The following is a 21,481-nucleotide window of genomic DNA, read 5'->3' as shown; positions in this document are numbered from 1 at the left end:
CATTCTATTTGTGAATTATTTAAATTTTAGCAACTGTCAAATGTTCTCTTGAATGTGCATTAAGTTTGCATAGTAGAGAACAGTGTTGACTGCTGACAAAGATCTTTTATAAGTGATTTAATTTTTCTCAATTCTAAAGGGAGAGAGTGAATACACACATATGGGAACTGACTGTGAAACAATTAACTATCAAAACTTTAACCACATATTTCTTTTTAACAATTTTACAGAAAGGGGCACTATAGCCAAACTGAAAATAATTATTGTAACAAAGTCTGCAAGTATTGTAACCAAGTGTATTTTAACTGTATTTTCTCTATTTAAAATATATGGGGTTTTTTGTTTGTATAGAGAAAGGACTGGACAAAAGCGTCTGCCCATATCAAAAAATATGGTAGCAAGTGGCACTTTCTACTTCACTAGAAATCTTATTAGAAATGTTCTCCTCCCACTAAGATTGTTCATATATAGACAGTGACCCTGACTATTCGTTCCAGACATGCAGCACAATTGAATTGGCCAAAGCATAATTAAGCTCACTTGCCAGGTCAAGGTGAGCTTAATTATGCTTTGGCCAATTCATATAACCAAAACCTCTCATTTATATTATGTTGATATATTTGTTGCCAACTTTATTAGGGTGAGAAGCGCACACAGTTTTTGGTTTTATATACACTGTACAGTCAATACACTGTATTTGCAGCATGCTCATACCTGTTTGGTAGGCCTCATTTTACACATTTGTATTATTTGAGCCTGGGACTAGCTTAGCGCAACAACATTTTTCTTTTTTTCTGGATGCAGCACAGTAAGGTTGAAATTAGATTAGAAAATGGCAAAAAAGACAATAGAAGACAGGGCTAAAGTTGGAATATTTATGTTTAGTGTCACATATTATCACTTCTTGAGCCAGAGTGCCAGTTATGGGCACTCGCCACCCCCGGAAATGTAACCCCTTAAGGACCGGGCTCATTTTTTTTGTACCCTGTGGGACCGAGGCTGTTTTAACACTTTTGCGGTGCTTGTGTTCAGCTGTAATTTTCTCCTCACCCATTTAGTGTACCCACACATGTTATATATTGTTTTTTTCAGGGCAAGATGGGCTTTCTTCAGATACCATATGTTTTGATCATATCAATATCCTTATTTACTATAAAAACAATATTAAAACATGGTGAAAATTTGAAAAAAAAACACCTTTTATGACTTTTCTTTGAAAAATCTTTTACTCACCTACAAAAGGAAGTTAAAAAAACTAGCTAAATAGATTCTACTATTTGTCCTACTTTAGAAATACCCAATGTTTTTATGTTTTTTTGCTGTTTTTTGTAAGTTATTGGGCAATAAGTACAAGTAGCGTTTTATGATTTCCAAACCTTTTTTTCCAAATCTGGTAATTCTGCCTCCATCTCCTCTTTGGAACATCTTTGAAGCCGGTTAACTCAATTAATCCCCATCAAACCATATATTTTTGAAAAACATACACCCCAGGGTATTTCAAATGCTGGTATTTTAACCCTTTCCATGCACTAATTATACAACTACACTTTGTCAAACTTTGTAATAGTATTTTTTTTTTTTCACACGAATTGTAATTTAGTTATAAATAAACAGGTCCTAGTATATGTCACTGTCAAACAACATTCCAATATGTGTTCAGCAACATCTCCTGAGTATGGTGATACCCCACATGCATAGATTTGTCAGATTGATTGGCTGGTAAAAGGCTACTTTTGGGACATGCGTAATTCAGGTGGTCATTTGGTCATTCTGCCTCTATATCCTCTTTGGAACATCTTTGAAGCCGACTACTTCAATTTACCCCATCAAACCATATATTTCTGAAAACTAGACACCACAAAGTATTTCAAATGCTGGTATTTTAACCCTTTTATGCATGAGATTCTACCACCAATTTAATTTTGGATTTTTTTCCACACAAATTGTATTTCAGGAATGAATTCATAGCTCCTGGTATGCGTCACTATCAAACAACCCCCCAATGTGTGTTCAGCAACATCTCCCAAGTACAGTGATACCCCACATGCATGGGTTTGTCGGGTTGTTTGAGATTTAAAATCCCAAATTTGGGAAGTGTGCTTTTTTTCTCTATTTTGGTCAGTCTGTACCTATGCCCTATCTTTGAGCCCGGCCACTCCAATTTACCCCATCAAGCTATTTTTTTTTAAAATTAGACACCCCTTGGTTATTTGAAGTGCTTTTATTTTAACTCTTTGTATGTTGAGATTTTTTTTGAAATTTTAGCACTTGCTCAAAATAATAAACTTTATTTAATTTTTTTAAAAATGTATTTATTTATTTTTTACACATTTTGCTGGTACTGGATGGTTCCTCTGGTGACATCACTGCATAATTTTTTTTAAATGTTAGCACATTTTTTTGTTAAGCATTTTTTTTCCATTTTTTTTTATTTTTTTTTATATTTTACTAATCACATAATGATTAGAAAGCTGGCCTCCATTGACTTGTATGGTTGAATGCAGTACCTGTATTCAACCTGCAAGTGGATCCAGAGTTCTCTAGAGGGTCTGGAGACCTTCTAGCGAACTTTTTCAACTTTATTATTTTTTTTACAGGGCGGCCGCCATCTTGCGGATGGTGAAGATCACCGGCAGTGGCGGCTGTCCTGGGGTAAGTGTTTGGTGTCGCTGAATTCCTCCTGATCCATAGAGCCTTTGTCCCAAAATGTACTATGAGTAAGAAATGGTCTTGTAGTTTTTCCTATAGCTAAGCATAACACATTTACAATGTTGCTTAGGGGATCTGATAAATATACAGTCATAAATGTCAGTGATCAAAAAATGTTATGACATGTAAAAACTTACTGCTAAACATATCCCCTAAAAACCCTAATTATGACTCGCCTCATGGCCTTTTTAACCTCTGTGTTCCTCAAACTGTATATCAAGGGATTGAGCATAGGGGCAAAAATAATGTACAAAAGTGACCATGCTTTGGCTCTACCATGAGTATCAATAGATTTAGTTCTTAGATACATTATAGTAGCTGAACCATAAAACAAGCTGACTGATGTGAGGTGAGAAACACACGTAGAAAATGCTTTGCTGCGCCCAGCTGCAGAGTGTATTTTGAACACAGACTTAAAAATATATACGTAAGACCCAAGAATAAACAGAAATGGCAAAGGTACAACCAAAAAACTGTATATCATGATCGCAATCTCATACGCAAATGTGTTAGTACAGGCTAACTTCACCATTGGAAGTATATCACAGAAAAAATGGTCAATCACGTTGCCATCACAGTAGGGTAAGCTGGAAACAAGAGATATGTTGGTAAGTGGCAGGAACATTCCACCCAACCATGAGGCCAATGAAAACAGTTCACATCTTGTTCTGGTCATTATGGTCATATAATGAAGAGGATATGAAATGGCTATATATCGATCATAAGCCATAAATGCAAGAATGAAGCATTCTGTTGCGCCCAGGAAACAGAAGAAGTAGAGCTGAGCAGCACATCCTACAAAAGAGATACTTTTGTGTTTGTGCAAGAAATCTCTTAGCATCCGAGGGACTGTTGATGAGACATAGAAAATTTCAGTCAGAGAAAGACTCCTTAGAAAAAGGTACATGGGAGAATGAAGCTGACATTCAAAGGTCACTGTTAAAATGATAGTTACATTTCCTATCAAAGTGAGAATATAAATAAACAAAAAGAATCCAAAAAGGAATGGCTGTGGGTCTGGAGAAAGACCTACTAAAATAAATTCTTTTATTTTCGTTTCATTTCTGTAGAATTTTGGCCATGATTTTAATTCCCATAAAAGAACAGACACGTACTAATTTTATTCACTCAGAGTGGGTTTTAACGCAAATAGTACATTGGTCTCTTCTTGTTTCAAAAATATCATAGAGAGTACTTATAACAAAAAAAAAATTTTAGACATAGGCACAGAATAATAAACATCAGAAGGCACACACAGTTATACGTTGGTTTTTAAGACAGATCGTTCTGTGATTTTGGACTAGGAAATGTTTCCATGGAAATGTTTTCATGGTAAAGGTAGAACTAGCTTATTAAAGTGCGGGTAAGATTTAGTAGATATTTTTGTAAACGAGGTATGATATTTAAGCGATTGTTAGGTTTTGTGTTCACTATATTAGTAGCTAACATTAGTTTTCTGTTTAACATACAATTTAGAATTTGCAACATTAGGCTTGTTAAAAAAAATATTAAAAGTTAAATAAATTGTTTATAAAAATTGTCATACAATAAACTCAATATGCATGTCTAAGAGACAAAATGCTGTACTGGTCTATGTATTTCTTAAATGTTTACACTATTTTTTTGTGATTAAAACCTATTTCATAAAAGCTGTTTTTGACTCCATATGTATCCGAGCCATGTTTTCATGTAACCCTGATTTGTTATCTCTTTTAGGGTAAGTGGAAGATGAATAACAGCTCTGCTTACCACATGAATTGATACTTTGGTTTATTTTATAAAATCTGCAATTCATCTGTATGTAAATGAATGTCTTGAAACGTAATACATTAGATGGCTTTTCTTACATGTGTATTGCTCGGAGGAAGAGCCACAGGTTGATAATTTATGGAATTTAATGATGCAATGGTATATTAATATATTTGTCACATAAATTGCCTTGAGAATGTGGTGTATTACACTTGCCCATCAGTTAAAAATCATGCAGTTTTGTCCCCTACCTGTTATAGATGTAGATATCACTCTGGTAAAACATATAAGTTACTCCTTTTAAGTTACCTCAGTGTAACGCATTATAGTTTAAAAATACACACAAGAAGCTGCCATAGAGATCATCTCTTGGTGCTCATGCAGCTGCTTCTACAGTAAGTGGGCACTAGTTTTTGCATGGAATAAGTAGATCTAGTTAAGTTCCCTTCTATTGATCTAGTATAAAAATAATCCACACAAGGAAGGAGCACCAGGTGTCATGATATTGTCTTCATGCCGACAGTGCAGATCGCTCAGAAATGAGCTTACAACTACAGCCGTATTAAAATAATTTTCTATTGTCTATCGTGTTGCTGTTTGATGCAGTTTTACTGCACTTGTACTTCACTGTACTGCAGTTTTACTGCACATTTACTGCACTTTTTTTTTATATTGCAAACCTACAGTTGTACTGCAGCTTTATTGCATTTGTACTTCCGTACAAAAATAACTGCAGTAAAACTGCAGTACAGTGAAGTACAAATGCAGTAACACTGCAGTAAATGTGCAGTAATACTGCAGTAAAAGTGCAGTATTGCAGTTTTTTCATATTACTTCAGAAAAACTGCAGTAATTTTTTCGTAAGGGTTCAGGAGGGGTCTGGACATTTTTTGTCAATATGTAACTTATTTTGTTCTATACGTATTTGGTGACTTCCCCACTTCTCAACATAACACAAACTTTGTAGCTAAACAGAAAACATTCCAGCAGTTTGATATCACCCAGCTCTCTAATTTGAGCTAAAAGGACAGACTGAATTACACCAGTATAGCCATTTAAAATCCTTCTAGTTAGGCCAGGTGAGCTGCAGTTAGCTTCACCTGTAAATTATGGCCTGGATTTCTAAGGCTATTGGAGCATCAGCCCACTTTGTTCTCTGGAAACTCTACCCCAGGCACTCATAACACAATTTGCAAGTATCACAATCTATTTTTATTCAATTTGTCTATCTTTACCTGGGGCTTTAACTTTGTTAGTAAGGGCAAATAAAATTAGTCAAATTCTAAAAAGCTTAAATTATTTGAAGACATTTCTTTATTGATACATAACATTCACAAATAGGATTACCTAGGTGTAGCTGTAGTTTTGTAAAATTTAATGTAGTCTTAGACACCTACCTTCAATCAAAAGTAAAATACTAAATAAAAAATAAGGCTCTGCAATAAAAAAAAATTCAGTAATGGTATTAGCATGATATACAACAATGATATACATATACATTTTTGGGCTGCACCACAGCAGTTTTGTTTTCTTGGGTTTATGTTTAGATTGCCTTAATAAGTATAATAATATTAAACCCTGCTGAGTGACACCCAACTTACCCCAAGGCGATTAAGGTAATATGACTGCATTATAATATAAATCAATTATTGATATCCTAAAAGTCCATTCTTTAAAGGATTTGTAATCTAAACTCATTGTTGAATATTCTATAAAAAAAAAAAAAAGCTTTTGATATGGTGGTCCGGAATATGTATAAAGGTTTAGGCAATTCATTATTGTGCCAAGTTATACTTTTGCTTTATCTATGTCTGTAGAAAGTTTAAAAAAAATATGGAACATACTGTAATTTTGATTCTCAAATATGTCAAACTATCTGATTAATTTTAGACTATTTTAAAAGTCCATAGCAATTTACAAGGCACTTACCATATCAACAAAAAAATATCAAAGTTTGCAATGTTCCTGTACTAGATGTGCAAAGGGAAATAGATTTATTTTCAAACAATAGCCCAGCTTTATTGAGAAACTTGTCCTTTGAGGGATTAAGAGCACAGGGAGCTTTATTGTAGGTCAATTGTAAGTATGTTTTGTATTTTCTATTTTTAAAAATTAATAATTGTTTGCAATACACAGTTGTATACTTTTCATATGTATTACTGTATACTATTTTATTAATGTTGTTATTCAGCTATTGCTGAGATATAAAATGCAATCTCACCTCATAAGCTATTGGGTCTATTCACTCGACTGACCAGACTTGACTTCAGGGCTGTCTTAACAGCATTGTATGCCCTGGGTAGAGTAATGCACTGGCACTCCTACCCACCCAAGAAACAACGGAAGTAAATTTTAACATCATTATACTCTATGTATTATTATTATCTTTTATTTATCTAGCACCAACAATATACGCAGTGCTTCTTACAATGCATATATTCAAAGGGCATGACAAGACTAGAATTGACAGACTATGACAAATATTATAATATATATATATATATATATATATATATATATATACATACATATACATCACTTTAGTAAAAATACTACTCCATAATTTCCTTATTTTATTGTTTTTTTCATGTGTTTATTGTGTACGGATATCATAAGAAAATCACAGATTCTAAAGATCTTCATACAAGATCAACAATATTCTTAGGGGAAGGTTTTTTTTTATTACTTGATCTGCTCCTTTTCTCTCCTCTTTGAGTGCGCAACACCTGGGTGGTTTACTATTTTTACATATAACTATTTGAAGAATATTTTGGGTGTTTTTACAGCATTGAAAAATATATATTTTCTTTTTTGGTGAATACAACCACACATATAGAAAGTGTGATCACACATATCACTGTTTGTTTGTTTGCTTGCCATACATTTTGGCCCCAGTTAGAAGAGGGAGAATCAGACATAATTGTACGTCCTCTGGAGCCAACTGCTGGAATTGTGCAACATACTATTATGTTCTTCATCACAAAAGGGTTCATTTATTTTATATATTAACTTTAAATATAATGGTTTGCAAAGTGAAGTTTGCAACATGGTTCGGCAATATTCCAACTCACACTTAAAGTTGGAGACAACTAGCAGATGACTGAATTTACAAGCTGCCTGCTTTTTTCAACTTGCACATACTTGTGTCTCGTACATTAAAAGCAGGGTAGTGCTGACACCTTCTGGCCCAGGAGCAGCTAAAGCCAACTCTGCCCCATCGGCCCTTTGCCCCCCCCATGGGGTAACTAACATATTTTTTTTCACGCTTACAGAACCGTACACATGCATACTTACACTAACACACACTGATGTTAACACAAACATACTCATGCTAACACATACACAATTATGCTAACAAGTTGACCAGTCCAAGTTAGACTAGTGCATTTTTAAGAATTTTGGGGAGCCCTGATTAAAAAGAAAATAAATATACTCAAAACAAATATAATAATGCAAATTAAGGTGGTGGGATTATTTTGATTAAGTTTGCACTATTTCTATTGATTTTCTTTCATTCACTGTGAGAAAAATATTATTTCTATTTTGGTATTTTATTTAATTTAGCTTCACTGTACATGTTTGTATACATGACTATCTTTTGTATACCATAAATTATGATGGTATAAATGGTATAAATATCTAAGTATATGTTAAGATAATGAATGCCTTTTAATGGAGACTAATCTAGTAAATCTGTCCTTTATAGTATAATAAAATCATATTATATCTGACTTGAGTAACATATCTCACTACTTCTCATTTACTTTTAGAAATAGAGTAGTGCATAAGATGTTTTAGTGTTGCTTCTAATTAAACGTCAAACTAAAGCTACCATTTTTCTGTAAGATACACAGATATCAATATATAGTGCATTTGCCAGAACTTTTTCAAAAGAAATGTATTTCATTATATAGAAAATATTTAATCACAAGTGTACAGTGTTTCATTTGTATTTTTAATACATTGCTTTTTGCAAAACAAGTATAGTATTTCTTTGAACATCTAGTGACTATGTATAGACACTTACACATAAGAAAGCTACAATGATGACAGCTACGACAAAGGCATGTTCTAACCAGTGGTATATATTTAGGTTTTGTGCTGCTCTAGGCCTGGGACTAGTATATAGTATATGTGGGAGCTTATCAACTCAGCTAAACTGCACCACTTTTTGATGATAGAGCAGACTTCGGTAATATTCACACACATTTCCGTTACACAAAATGGTGGAACATGAAACAACTCCACCAGACAGGATCACCAGATTCCTAGAGGAGATGTTCCAGGATTGGGATGATCTAAAGGGAAGCAATACATTATGCAATTGTCCTAACGTCTGGAGGAGTATGACCGGATGCCAACTCCTGTGCAAAGGAGTGACCTAGAAAGAAACGGTACTGATTTAGAATTATCTCTGATATTAAGGTAGACAACCTTTAATCTGTAAACACCACAAGGGAACAGCTACTAGCTTATCCTACTGACTAGGGTGGTGTACACTGAACTGTCTGCTGTACTTTAGAGAATAATTCAAACTAAAATAAGAAATTGTTTTAAAAAAACTCTTGCGACCCCAATCTTAATTTTTCCCACCCCTTCCTGTCCATGCCAGACCTCTTTTAGGTTTGACCACCTTTTTTCCTCTTTAATTTCCACCTCCTCCGCTCTTTTACTCTATGAGTGCCTACCTGTATATTTTGTTGTTTTGTGCACCATTCAAATGGTTTACCAATTATTTTAAGAGATAATAATAATAAAAATATTAATAACAAGTGTAAATTTGACCATTGTCACCAAGATCATCCATGTCAAATATAATAGAAAGATCACAGATGCTCAAACTGTTTGAATTAGCATGTGTACATTCACATCTTTCTCCCTCAACAGCTTAACAGTGCCATCTTTGTGTCTCTGACATTCTTTGTCTCCAAACAGCTTAACATTGTCATTATTCTCCCCAAACAGCATCACAGTGCAATCTTTGTGCCCAATCAGCTTTACAGGGCCATATTTGTGCCCAAACAGCTTGTCTCTGCCATCAGCCATCAGTCCTCAATCAGCTTCCCAGCGCCATGTTTGTCCACAGACAGCTTGATAGTACAAACAATGTCTCACACTCATACACCTATACATACACATTAATGCTTACACACACACACACATATATATATACACCGTATTGTAAGTACGTACATCAGCCATAACATTATGACCAATGACAGGTGAAGTGAACAACACTGATAATCTTGTTATCATGGTACCTGTCAGTGGGAGGGATATATTAGGCAGCAAATGAACATTTCCACTAGATGTGTGCATTCATATTCGGGCAAACAGAAAACGAATACAAAGAGTGGGTTTTCATTGTTCGTCCCGAAGAAGTGAAGATAGGGGCGGTAAAATGTACACGAAGACGCACAAAACGAAGAATCTTCATGTTCATCTTCGTCTACTAATCTCCCTGGTCCCTTCCCCATCTAGCCTACCTTATCTACGCAGCATTGCAGGGGTTGACGGAAGCGGAAATCCGTAGGTTCGCCGTCAGGGGTTAAGGGGCCGTGCAAATGATTTTGACCTGATTAAGGGACGCAACTCCCTGTGTGCCGGTGTGGCTCTTTTGTGATGACCGACACCTGGGGCAGACCATCCACCCAAGTACGTCACTGCTCCTGGCGAGAAGTAACAACAACAGCAATCTAACATTTACAATAACTGGATATGAGTCTTTTGTATCGCTAGGCCACTCGAAAACCTTAATTCTTTTGAACTATTCAGAAGTCGACTTGCTTGTGTGCTTTGGATTATTGTCCTGCTGCATAACCCAACTGTGCTTGACATTCTCCTTTAGGATTTTCTGGTAGAGAACAGAATTCATGGGTCCATCCCAGTGCACTTCAGCAAAAGGGTGGAGCTTCCCGAAACACTGTCTCCCCTCAATTGGAGGAACGGAGTAGAGGCTATCCCCCTGACTCTTGTGAAATCACACCGAGTGGTCAGTGATGCAGGTAGATTAGTTGAGAAAGAGAGGTACAGAAACCCAGGACCAATGTAGGGGATGACTCTGGGGGGCAGCTCTAGGCCAAGATACAGTCCTGGTTTTATCATGTTTTATCTGATGATGAGAGCTGTAATCTTTGGTTAGGATTATAATCCTTGAGATTTAGTTGAGGCATCACTAGTATGTTACTGTAAAGCATTAGTACATAACACTGATCATTAATTGTTTTTTTTCCTAAAGTCTTTGATAGATACACGGCAGCATTGTTGCCATAGTATGCATATACTGTACTCAATGCAAAGCCTTGTTTTAAATGAATTTGCAAGTATTATAGTTTATTACAATAACACTGCAGTGATTGTATACAGTAAAGGCAAAGCATTCATTCATGTCCCCTTGACACCTTTATTGTGCTGTCCATTTTTTTTTCTCTTTTAATTTTCCAAATAATGTTTCAATAGCATTCTTAACCTGAGAATTTCTTAAACTGTATATGAGTGGGTTAAGCATTGGAATAAAAATGCTATATAGGAGTGACATTAACTTAGCTTCACCAGTAGTATAATTAGACTTTGTCCTGAGGTAGGTAACAGTAGCTGTTCCATAAAATAAAGTGACAGACATTAGGTGTGAACCACAAGTGGCAAAGGCCTTATGTCGACCAACAGTAGAGTCTATTCTAAATACGGCAGCCAAAATTTGTACATAGGACACTAGAATGAGTACAAAGGGAGAAGCTATGACTAAGGACCCATACATAAAAATAGCCATTTCATTGACATAAGTATCACCACACACAAGCCCAACTACAGGAAGTATATCGCAGAAAAAGTGGTCAATTATGTTCAATCCACAGAATGGCAAGCTAAATACAAAGGTTATTTGTCCCAAAGAAAGAGTCATTGCAGCCAAAACACATCCAAGTGAAAGCTTAAAACACTGTTTCTTAGTCATAATGCTCATGTAAAGAAGGGGTTGACAGATGGCTATGTATCTATCATATGCCATAGTTGCAAGGAGGAAACACTCAGTAGTACCCAAAAAACAGAAGAAGTAGAGTTGAGTTGCACATCCAAGAAAAGAAATAAAATTATCACTCTGCAAGAAGTCTCTGAGCATACGTGGGACAGTTACTGAAATATAGCAAAGTTCAGTAAAAGACAAATTCCTGAGAAAAAAATACATAGGTGAGTAAAGCTGAGTTACTAAGGTTATAATCACAATGATTGTTGTGTTTCCCAATATGGTGAATAGATAGATTAGGAAAAACATCCCAAAGAGATATAGCCGGATAACATGTGAATCAGTGAGACCCAAAAGAATAAATCCAGCAATTTCTGTTATGTTGCTCCTGGCCATTGATCCATGTGCTTCTTATCTATATAGATTAAACAAAATTTGGTTACAAAATGGTTGCAATGTTAACCTTATTTGAGCAAATTAATTTATTATGCATGAGAATAAATAATGCTGTGTCTGAAAACATTTTTAAGAATAATAGAATTAATTGATGTGACATTCAACTGGATCATCTGCATAAATGTAAGATGCCATGTATTACTGATACATCAAAACACAGTCTAGCACTTACACTCTTTACAAATTATACTAAACTAACTAAACTACAATTATTTTTTTGTCGATAAAGGCAATTAACCTGTAAAGATGAAGTCACATGAAAAAAATATTTTACCCTTGTATACAAATATGTAGGTAAGCATTAACAAAAACTTTGTTATTTCATTTTGCTCCGATAAAATTCCTTAATCTGCAAATCAGGAAGCTGCCACTGTTGTCTGTCGTTTGACATTTTGAATGACTCTCCTTGCTGAAATCCCACATTAATATGATTGTTCATAGCAGTCCTAATGAAATCCTGGTAGTAAAAATCAAATCTGTTCTTTAACTATTCAGAGTGTTAGACTGTGTGACTAAGACTGCACAAATCTATGGTTTAGCTCAAGGCTGCATGATAAGGTATAAGGGTGTTCTAACACAGATAGAACACATACAATGACTAACAGGCATATGTCTAAAAACATCACATTTTGTAAAAAAGAGAAAAAAAAAACAAAAGCCCCAAAATACTTTTGAAAACTTATTTTTATCTGATGTTAGTAAAACAAGTATTTGATAGAGACAGGTAAAATCCCTGTCTCATAGACAAAAATCCTGCCAAAAATAATAAAACCTGATTTAACCATTGGTCTTGTCATTCAGAATAGTCTTGTGCCAATCCCATGCATAGTGAAAATGCCTCCAGACTCCATGGTAAGCAGCCACATTAGGATTAGATAAAACTCTTTGAAATTGGGGTGCTTTGACGTAGTGGCAGGCTAAGCATTATATGGCCATGTAGTTGAACAGAATCCCCAGTATGTATCTACTAGGTCTTGTATTACAACCTCTGTTGGGCGGTTGTTTCACTCTTCTACTAAGCAAAACCTCTGTACATTACTATGACACTTCCTTAATTTACATCTGAATTAAATTTACATTTTGAAGATTCCCATTATAACTAATGTGACACATTTTTAAAAGTGTTTTAACAATTTTAAGCTATTGCAGTTTCTCTTAAATAGTAAATAGTACTTAAACCAATGTGTGCACAACAAAACAGTCTCCCCCTGAATCTTAAGATTTACATATCCTGAGACCTTCATGATGAGCATCACAGTTGCCCATTTTTTACTAGAATACCATAACCATACCTGGGAATAAATTAACTGACCCTGAGACTCTTCAAATAATAACTCATTAATAACCTATGGCAATGTTTTATGATAATTCTAGCAGTTTATATAAAAATAACTATTACTTGTCAGGAAATAAATGTATTCTTAAGTTACATGTACCCAAGCAGGTAATATCAGTAAGAAAATGTTTTTTTTTTGTGTAGATCATTTCATAATGAATTCCATGTAATAGTATTATTTATTTGTAATCCTGGCCAGATAAAAGCTAATAAAACTACTTGAAGATTTTAAAATAGACTTAGGAACAAGTACTTTAGTTGAAGATTTAAATTAAATGTGAATAGCCTTATTAATTCTGTTCCTGTATATTTACTGGGTCATGACCAAAATAATAATATTCCTTTAAAAACCTGAAATTTTATGAAATAGGATATTACCTAAAGCAAAAATGTGTACTAAATATATGCAACCCATTATAAGTGAAACATTGTTTAATTAAAATAAAATCATGTGCTTACCAGTAAAGGACCACAGCCAAATGATGCATTGTAATATGAATATAGTGAACCTATATATTCTATTCTCCAGTATTCTCCAGAGGATAATGATAATGTTTATTGTGTCATCGTTCTATAGAGTTATTTTTAAGCAATGGCTTTATATATTTATTGTTATAATACATATGGGTTATATGGATTTAATTCTTATTTGACAGTGACAATGATACATCATGAATATAAATCACCCTGTATTCTGTCAGAGGTGATTTTAATTTACTTTCTATACATGGGGTACCAAGCCTATAATGACACCTTCAACGTTGTTCCCGCACTGCTGAAGGTAGTTGGCAAAAGTCTCATTCCTTGTCTGACTTTCTGCACTATAAATTAATGCTACGTTCCTACTACTCTGCTCTCAACCTTACTAAGGACACCTACTTCACCTCCATCATCTTCTCCCTGTCTCATAACCCTAAACGACTCTTTAGTACTTTTAATTCCCTTCTTCGACCTATCCCTCTTACCCATTCCACTAACCCTAATGCCTCCACCACATACTTCAAAAATAAAATTACCACCCTGCCCTCACCTTCCCTCAGACTATGCGCCCTCCTACCAACTGACCTCTTCTTCCTTCGCTACATTAAAGCAATTCTCTGCTGTTACTGAAGAGGAAGTAAATGCTCTTCTTCTTTTCTCTTGTCCAACCACATGTCCCCTTGACCTGATCCCTTTCTATCTTACACAGTCTCTTTCATCTACTCTTGTCCCTACTCCAGCTCACATCTTCAACCTCTCCCTCTCTACTGAATCTGTCCCATCTTTCTTCAAGCATGCTACCATTACTCCAATCTTGAAAAAGCCCTTCCTGGACCTGACTGACCTGTCCAATAACTGTCCCATTGCTCTACTTCCTCTCTATTCCAATCTTCTTGAAAGCATTGTTTATACCTAACTGAGTTTCTTGATTCCAACTCCTTACTTGACCCTCTTCAATCTGGTTTTTGCCCTTGACACTCAACTGATACCATCCTTACTAAAGTTGCTAATGACCTAACCACTGCTAAATTCAAGGACCACTACTCCATGTTAATCCTACTGGACCTTTCTGCTGTTTTCAACATTGTAGACCACCCTCTTCTCTTTATGCTCTTAGCCTCTGTGACACCGCTCTCTCCTGGTTTACTTCCTACTTTTCTGTTTGTACCTTCTGTTCTAGGTATTTACAATACCTCACTTGGCCAACCAATCTCATCCTTTGGCTTTCAATACCACCTGTATGCTGAGGACACCCAGATATATCTATCCTCTCCCGATCGATCTCCTCTGTCTTAGATTGTGTAACTAACTGTCTTGCATATGTCTCTACCTGGATGTCTGCATGTTTCCTGAAACTTAATCTCTCCAAATGCCAATTTCCCTCCAATGCTAAGATTCCCTCATCGGTTTCCCTTAATGTTAATGGTGCTATTGCCTCCCCGTTTCCTCATGCTTGTTGTCTTGGTGTCACCCTTTACTCTGACCTCTCGTTCACCCCCATTCAGTCTGTCTCTAAAACCTGCCATCTACATCTCCCGCCTTGATTATTGTAACTCTGACTTAGCTGGTGTCCCTCTTACCCGTCTCACCCCTCTACAATCCACCATGAATGCTGCTGCCAGACTTATCTTCCTCTCCCATCGCTTTACTATCACCTCTCCCCTCTGTCAGTCTCTTCACTGGCTGCCTGTGCGCTTCAGGATTCCCTTAAAAATCCTGACTCTTACTTTCAAAGCCCTTCACAGTGGTTTCCCTACCTACATATCATCACTCATATCTAAATGCACTCCTAATCGCTCATCTAATGATCTCCTTCCATCCTCTGATATCTTGCTCTCATACACGCTTACAAGATTACAAAATTATTGTTTCTAATGACCAATAAGTAGAAACAAACAATTACAATCAAAATTGTATTACATGTATTGTAATACATGTATTAGTCATTAATATTTACCAGATAACAGGAAGTGCTCCTGGGTGGTGTGAGGATCACTCTGACCTGGTACCCAGTGAGGTGGCTCTTCCTTCTTTTCTTCCTCATTAGATGTAAAAATACCCAAACTCTGGCCGAGTGGCCTTTTAGCCATTGGTCCTTCTATTCAAGAGATTTTCCCAAGGCAATGAAACGTAACAAAAACTTGCTCTTAATTTACATTACATATTGGTCAATGTCATACCTTCCAACATTTCAAAATGTGAAAGAGGGACACTTTTTTTTTTAAATCTCGCGGAACTCACCAATACAAGCACTTGCACTTTAAAATGTCACGCTTGCATCGCCACTTAAAACACGCTTTATTTCTGTCAGCACAGTCATGCATATTAAAAATAACCAACACATTGAATTGAATTCCCATAAGGCTCAGCCAGACATACTACTTCCATGATGCTGGCTGAGTGTCATGGGAAGTACTGCAACAGTAAAGCTGCAGATGCTAGCTGTGAACTATTCTTCCTATGATTCTCAGCCACGTGTCTGCCATAATGCTGGCTGAGCATCATTGGAAGAGTAGTCCACAGCAGCAGAGATTTTTTTTTATTAAAAAAGGCTAATGTTAGCCTCCCTCCTTTGATTTTGGAATCAAAACATTTGCTACTGCAAAAATGTTTAGATGAAAAAGTTTTTTTTTATTCAGTGGAACAATTATTCACATTATTCTTCAGAATATTCTTGTAAGAAACTTTTATTTCTTTATTAATTCATGTTAACTATTTTTTTCATATTTAATACATTTTTGTTTTTATTTCCTTTTATTTGCCAACCTGCCCCCCCCCCAGTTATGCACATCTGCCCCCAGGTTTGCCACTCTGCCCCCAGAAATGCCTTATACCCCCCTATATGACACTCTGCCTCCCGATATGCCTTATACCCTCCTATATGCCACTCTGCCCCATGATATGCCTTTTAACCCCCTATATGCCACTCTGCCTCTCTGCCTCCAGAAATGCCTGGAGGTATGTATTAATAAAAATTCTCATAAAATTCAAGAGACTCAGGGTAATATTAAATGTATGCTTGCTAATGCAAGGAGCCTAAATAACAAAATGGGAGAACTAGAGGCAATAGCAAACACTAAACAGTATGATATAATAGGCATAACAGAAACATGGTGGGATGAGACCCATGACTGGGCAGTTAACTTAAAAGGTTATACGTTATATTGGAAGGACAGAAAAAGCAGGAAGGGGGAGGAGGAGTATGCTTGTATGTTAACAACGAGCTAAAGTCAAATATTAAGCATCTTGAAGGCGACAAGGGATTTGTGGAAGCTTTATGGGTAGATATCAACTTGGGGCAAAAAAAAGAAAAAGAACTACTGGTTGGGATATGTTATAAACCACCTAATGTTAATAATGATGAGGAAGAGCAGCTGTTAGAGCAAATTGAGAAAGCTGCACATCTGGGTAACACGTTAATTATTGGAGATTTTAATTACCCGGACATAAATTGGGATAGAGGGACTAGCAGTTCTGCAAGGGGATTTAGGTTTTTGAACCTGTTAAATGACACATTCATGTCACAACTGGTACAATCACCAACTAGAAAGGATACTTGTTTGGATCTGGTGATAACAAATAATGTTGATCTTGTGTCTAACATTCAAGTGGGGGAGCACTTGGGTAATAGTGATCACAATATGGTCTCTTTTGAAATAAACTCAAAAAATAAATTGCCCATGGGGAATACTAAAACGTATCATTTTAAGAAGGCCAATTTCAATAAGATAAGGGAAGCTTTACAACTTATTGACTGGCAAAAACACTTCAGGGGTAAAAATACTGAGGAAAAATTGAGTATTTTCAAACAAATATTAGCAGGGTACACTTCTCAGTATGTACCACTAGGAAACAAATATAAAAGAAACAAATTGAGACCGATGTGGCTTAGTGGGGACGTTAAGCAGAAAATTAAAAATAAGAAAATGGCTTTTACAGCATTTAAATCAGACGAATCAGAAGCATCCTATATAAGATATAAGGAAGCCAATAAAGCATGCAAAAAGGTGATTAGATGGGCTAAACTAGAAAATGAGAGGGTGATTGCCAAAGAGAGCGAAACTAACCCCAAAAAATTCTTTAAGTACATAAATTCTAAAAAAATAAAAAATGAAAACGTAGGTTCATTAAAAACAGAGAGGGGCGTGTTGGTTAAGGAGGACCAGGAAAAAGCAGAAACTTTAAATGATTATTTTTCCTCAGTATATATTAAGGAAGAACCTATGGCAATGGATATACATAGGACCACTGAGAAAAATTTTCAGTCAAACTGTGAGTGGATGACTCAGGATAAGGTGCTGCAGCAACTAAAGAAAGTCAATGTCAACAAAGCTCCGGGGCCTGACGGTATTCACCCACGAGTACTAAAGGAGCTGAGTCAGGAAATAAGTGAACCTCTGTTTCTAATCTTTCGGGATTCTTTTCTTTCAGGAATTGTACCAGAGGATTGGAGGAAGGCAGATGTGGTTCCTATTTTCAAAAAGGGTTCAAACTCTGTGCCTGGAAATTATAGACCTGTGAGCTTAACTTCCGTGGCTGGGAAAGTATTTGAAGGGCTGTTTAGGGATAATATTCAAGAATTCCTTGGGAAGAACAGTATTATTAGCAAAAATCAGCATGGTTTTATGAAACATAGGTCCTGTCAAACTAATTTAATTGCATTCTATGAAGAAGTAAGTAGAAGTGTCGATCAGGGTGTTGCAGTGGATGTAATCTACTTGGATTTTGCCAAGGTGTTTGACACGGTTCCACACAATAGGTTAGTATTCAAACTGAAGGAAATTGGTGTAGATGCAAATTCTTGTTCTTGGGTAGAACATTGGCTTAGAGATAGAGAACAGAGAGTTGTTATAAATGGTAAATTTTCAAGCTGGTCAAAAGTGGTAAGTGGTGTCCCTCAGGGTTCTGCTCTGGGACCAATTTTATTCAACATACTTATAAATGACCTGGCAGTAGGCGTTGAAAGTCATGTTTCTGTGTTTGCAGATGACACTAAACTAGGTAAAGTTATACAGGGTGAGCAGGATATTACTGTGCTGCAGAGGGATCTAGATAGACTGGGGGACTGGGCAGATGAAATTCAATGTAGATAAATGTAAAGTTATGCACTTCGGGGTAGCGAATGCACAAGCAACCTATACCCTAAACGGTAGTGAATTAGGGGTAACGACAAATGAGAAGGATTTGGGAATTGTTATAGACAACAAACTAGGCAACAATGTGCAATGTCAGTCAGCAGTTGCTAAGGCCAGTAAGGTATTGTCATGTATAAAAAGGGGCATCAAGTCGCGGGATAAAGATATAATTTTGCCTCTGTATAAATCAATGGTAAGGCCGCACCTTGAATATGCTGTGCAATTTTGGGCACCTATTCTAAAGAAGGATATCATAGCACTAGAAAGGGTGCAGAGGCGGGCTACAAAATTAATAAAAGGAATGGAGCACTATAGTTATGAAGAAAGGTTAACTAATTTAAATCTGTTTAGTTTAGAAAAACGTCGCCTCAGAGGGGATATGATAGCATTATATAAATATATTCGGGGCCAATACAAACCATTGTGTGGAAATCTGTTCATAAACAGGACTATGCATAGGACACGTGGTCATGCGTTCAGACTGGAAGAAAGGAGATTTAGACTAAAGCAGAGGAAAGGGTTTTTTACAGTAAGGACAATAAGGATGTGGAATTCTCTGCCTGCAGAGGTAGTTTTATCGGAGTCTGTACAGACGTTTAAACTGCAACTGGATGGATACCTGGATAAACATAATATTCAGGGATATAATCTTTAATTATGGGGAAACAGCTTATTGATCCAAGGAGAAATCTGACTGCCATTTTGGGGTCAAGAAGGAATTTTTTTCCCTGGTTAGTGCAAAATTGGAAAGAGCGAAACCGGGGTTTTTTTTGCCTTCTTTTGGATCAACAGCAACAAATTAACAGATATAGGAAAGGCTGAACTTGATGGACGCATGTCTTTTTTCAGCCTATATAACTATGTAACTATGTAACCCCCTATATGGCGTGCACGCCAGCCCCTTTAATTTCATTAGACGCCGGCGGCCGGAAGAGGCTTTCAATCCCGTTCTCAGCCGCTCAGCAGCTGTTTTGAATGTTGGTCTGCCAGCCAACATTCAAAACAGCCGCTGAGCGGCTGCGAATGGTATTGAAAGCATCCTCCGGCTGCTGGTATCCCAGTGGGCCAGCCCGGCCCTGGCCTCACCCTTCCTCTGCCCCTGCAAAGCGGGACGGGGTAGGGGGGCATGCAATGTACAGGGCCGGCCTTAGGGGTGTGCGACCGCACAGGGCACCATGGCAACAGGGGCGCCGTCCGGGACTTAAATTACAACATCGTTTGTTTTTTTTGTAACTTTATTTAACATGGAGGATGTTAAATAAAGTTAAACAAAAAAAAAACGGTGTTTTCATTTAAGTCCTGGCCAGGGGCGCCGAGTGGTTGCTCGTGAAGTTTTCCTCAACCGCTCGGAGCCCCTCACTCTCAGTGACTCCGTCGCAGTGCCGGCGTTTCATGCTGAGTGCCAGAATTATTTTGGCGCTCAGCTGTGAAGCGCGCACCGCGGCAGAGCGGGAAGACGGACGCCTCCCGCTCCCACCGCAGGACTCCGGCAACAAGGTAAGTAAGGATAGGGGGTAGATATATTGATAAGGGGCAGGGGGGGTAGATAGTGATAAGGGGCAGGGGGGGAGGCAGTGAGAAGGGGCAGAGGGGGAAGGGCAGTGAGAAGGGGCAGAGGGGGAAGGGCAGTGAGAAGGGGCAGAGGGGGGAAGGCAGTGAGAAGGGGCAGAGGGGGGAGATTTTTTCCTTTCTTTTTTGGGGGGATGGGGGGGCACCAGAGGAGTAGTCCGCACAGGGCGCCAGAACACTTAGGGCCGGCTCTGGCAATGTACCATTGTTTTCGAAAAACAAATAGTTTCTAAGCTTTACTCGTGAAACATAGAAAGTCACTTTACTCATGTCATTGTGGATTATAAACAGAACACTCACATTTAAAGCCTAGGATGGATTTTAGAACATCACATTTTTTTTTTACAAATCACAATTTAGTCTTGTTAAAAACATAAACAGAAAGCCAATATCACTAAATATGTACCTCTTGGAAAATAATCCATACACATGCTATCCCATGTAATCCGGGTTAGGAATTCAGTCCCTAAAAGATGTACAAACTCTGCATAGGGTGTCAGGTCATTATCAGTTGGATGACTAGCACCTACCATAGCAATTCCCTGTCCTGGATCCCTTGCATCGCATTATCCACTTATTGTCTTGATATCTGAGAAACAAATTATAAGGAATTGATAAAATAATCATGTACAGTTTACCATGCCATACACACACATGGTCACTTTAGCAACATTTCAAAGCACACTAAGAAACATGAACACATATAATTGAAACTTAAATTACACGTTTTAAAATGTAAAAAAAATACATGAAAATATACTCACTTCAATGTAACTGCCATCTCTTAGAAGTAGTTATTCTCCCCACCAGCAGTCATAACGTTGGGTATTTGGCCGTAGTTCTCCTGTTTCTGCACCTGGAATGTTCTTGCCTTGGATTCAAATAGTAGCATTATTTTTTACAGGCAAACCCAATATTTGTCTTCCTACCGGTGGGTTTTACCCTGGTCTCTTGGCCTTGCCCTTCCCTTTGCAAGCTTCCCTTTTCTGCCCCTTCCCTACACTTTCCTCCTTGCTGGCCTGCTCCCTACCCCTGCCCTCTTACTCCCTCTCTACCCATGACTCATCTCTGGCATGGACGCCTTAG

General features: G+C 37.0%; 2 protein-coding genes across 2 annotated transcripts; both read right to left on the bottom strand.

Moving 5' to 3' along the window:
- Positions 1 to 2,848: 2,848 nt before the first annotated feature.
- Positions 2,849 to 9,504, bottom strand: LOC149277996 (olfactory receptor 10A2-like). Its single transcript, XM_089502489.1, has 2 exons — positions 9,322 to 9,504; positions 2,849 to 3,718 (listed from the first exon to the last, which is right to left on the bottom strand). Exons 1-2 carry the CDS (start codon positions 9,502 to 9,504, stop codon positions 2,849 to 2,851), a joined length of 1,053 nt encoding a protein of 350 aa, XP_089358615.1.
- Positions 9,505 to 10,861: 1,357 nt separating this feature from the next.
- Positions 10,862 to 11,641, bottom strand: LOC149277995 (olfactory receptor 10A5-like). Its single transcript, XM_089502488.1, has one exon. It carries the CDS (start codon positions 11,639 to 11,641, stop codon positions 10,862 to 10,864), a length of 780 nt encoding a protein of 259 aa, XP_089358614.1.
- Between the last annotated feature and the right edge of the window lie 9,840 nt (positions 11,642 to 21,481).

The sequence above is a fragment of the Sceloporus occidentalis genome, unplaced genomic scaffold, assembly GCF_023333645.1.
Source record: "Sceloporus occidentalis isolate IW3139 unplaced genomic scaffold, rSceOcc1.0.p SCAF_204, whole genome shotgun sequence".
NCBI classification, from domain to species: domain Eukaryota; kingdom Metazoa; phylum Chordata; class Lepidosauria; order Squamata; family Phrynosomatidae; genus Sceloporus; species Sceloporus occidentalis.
Note: the sequence above shows the minus strand (reverse complement) of the source record. Positions and strands in the feature narration are given on the sequence as shown.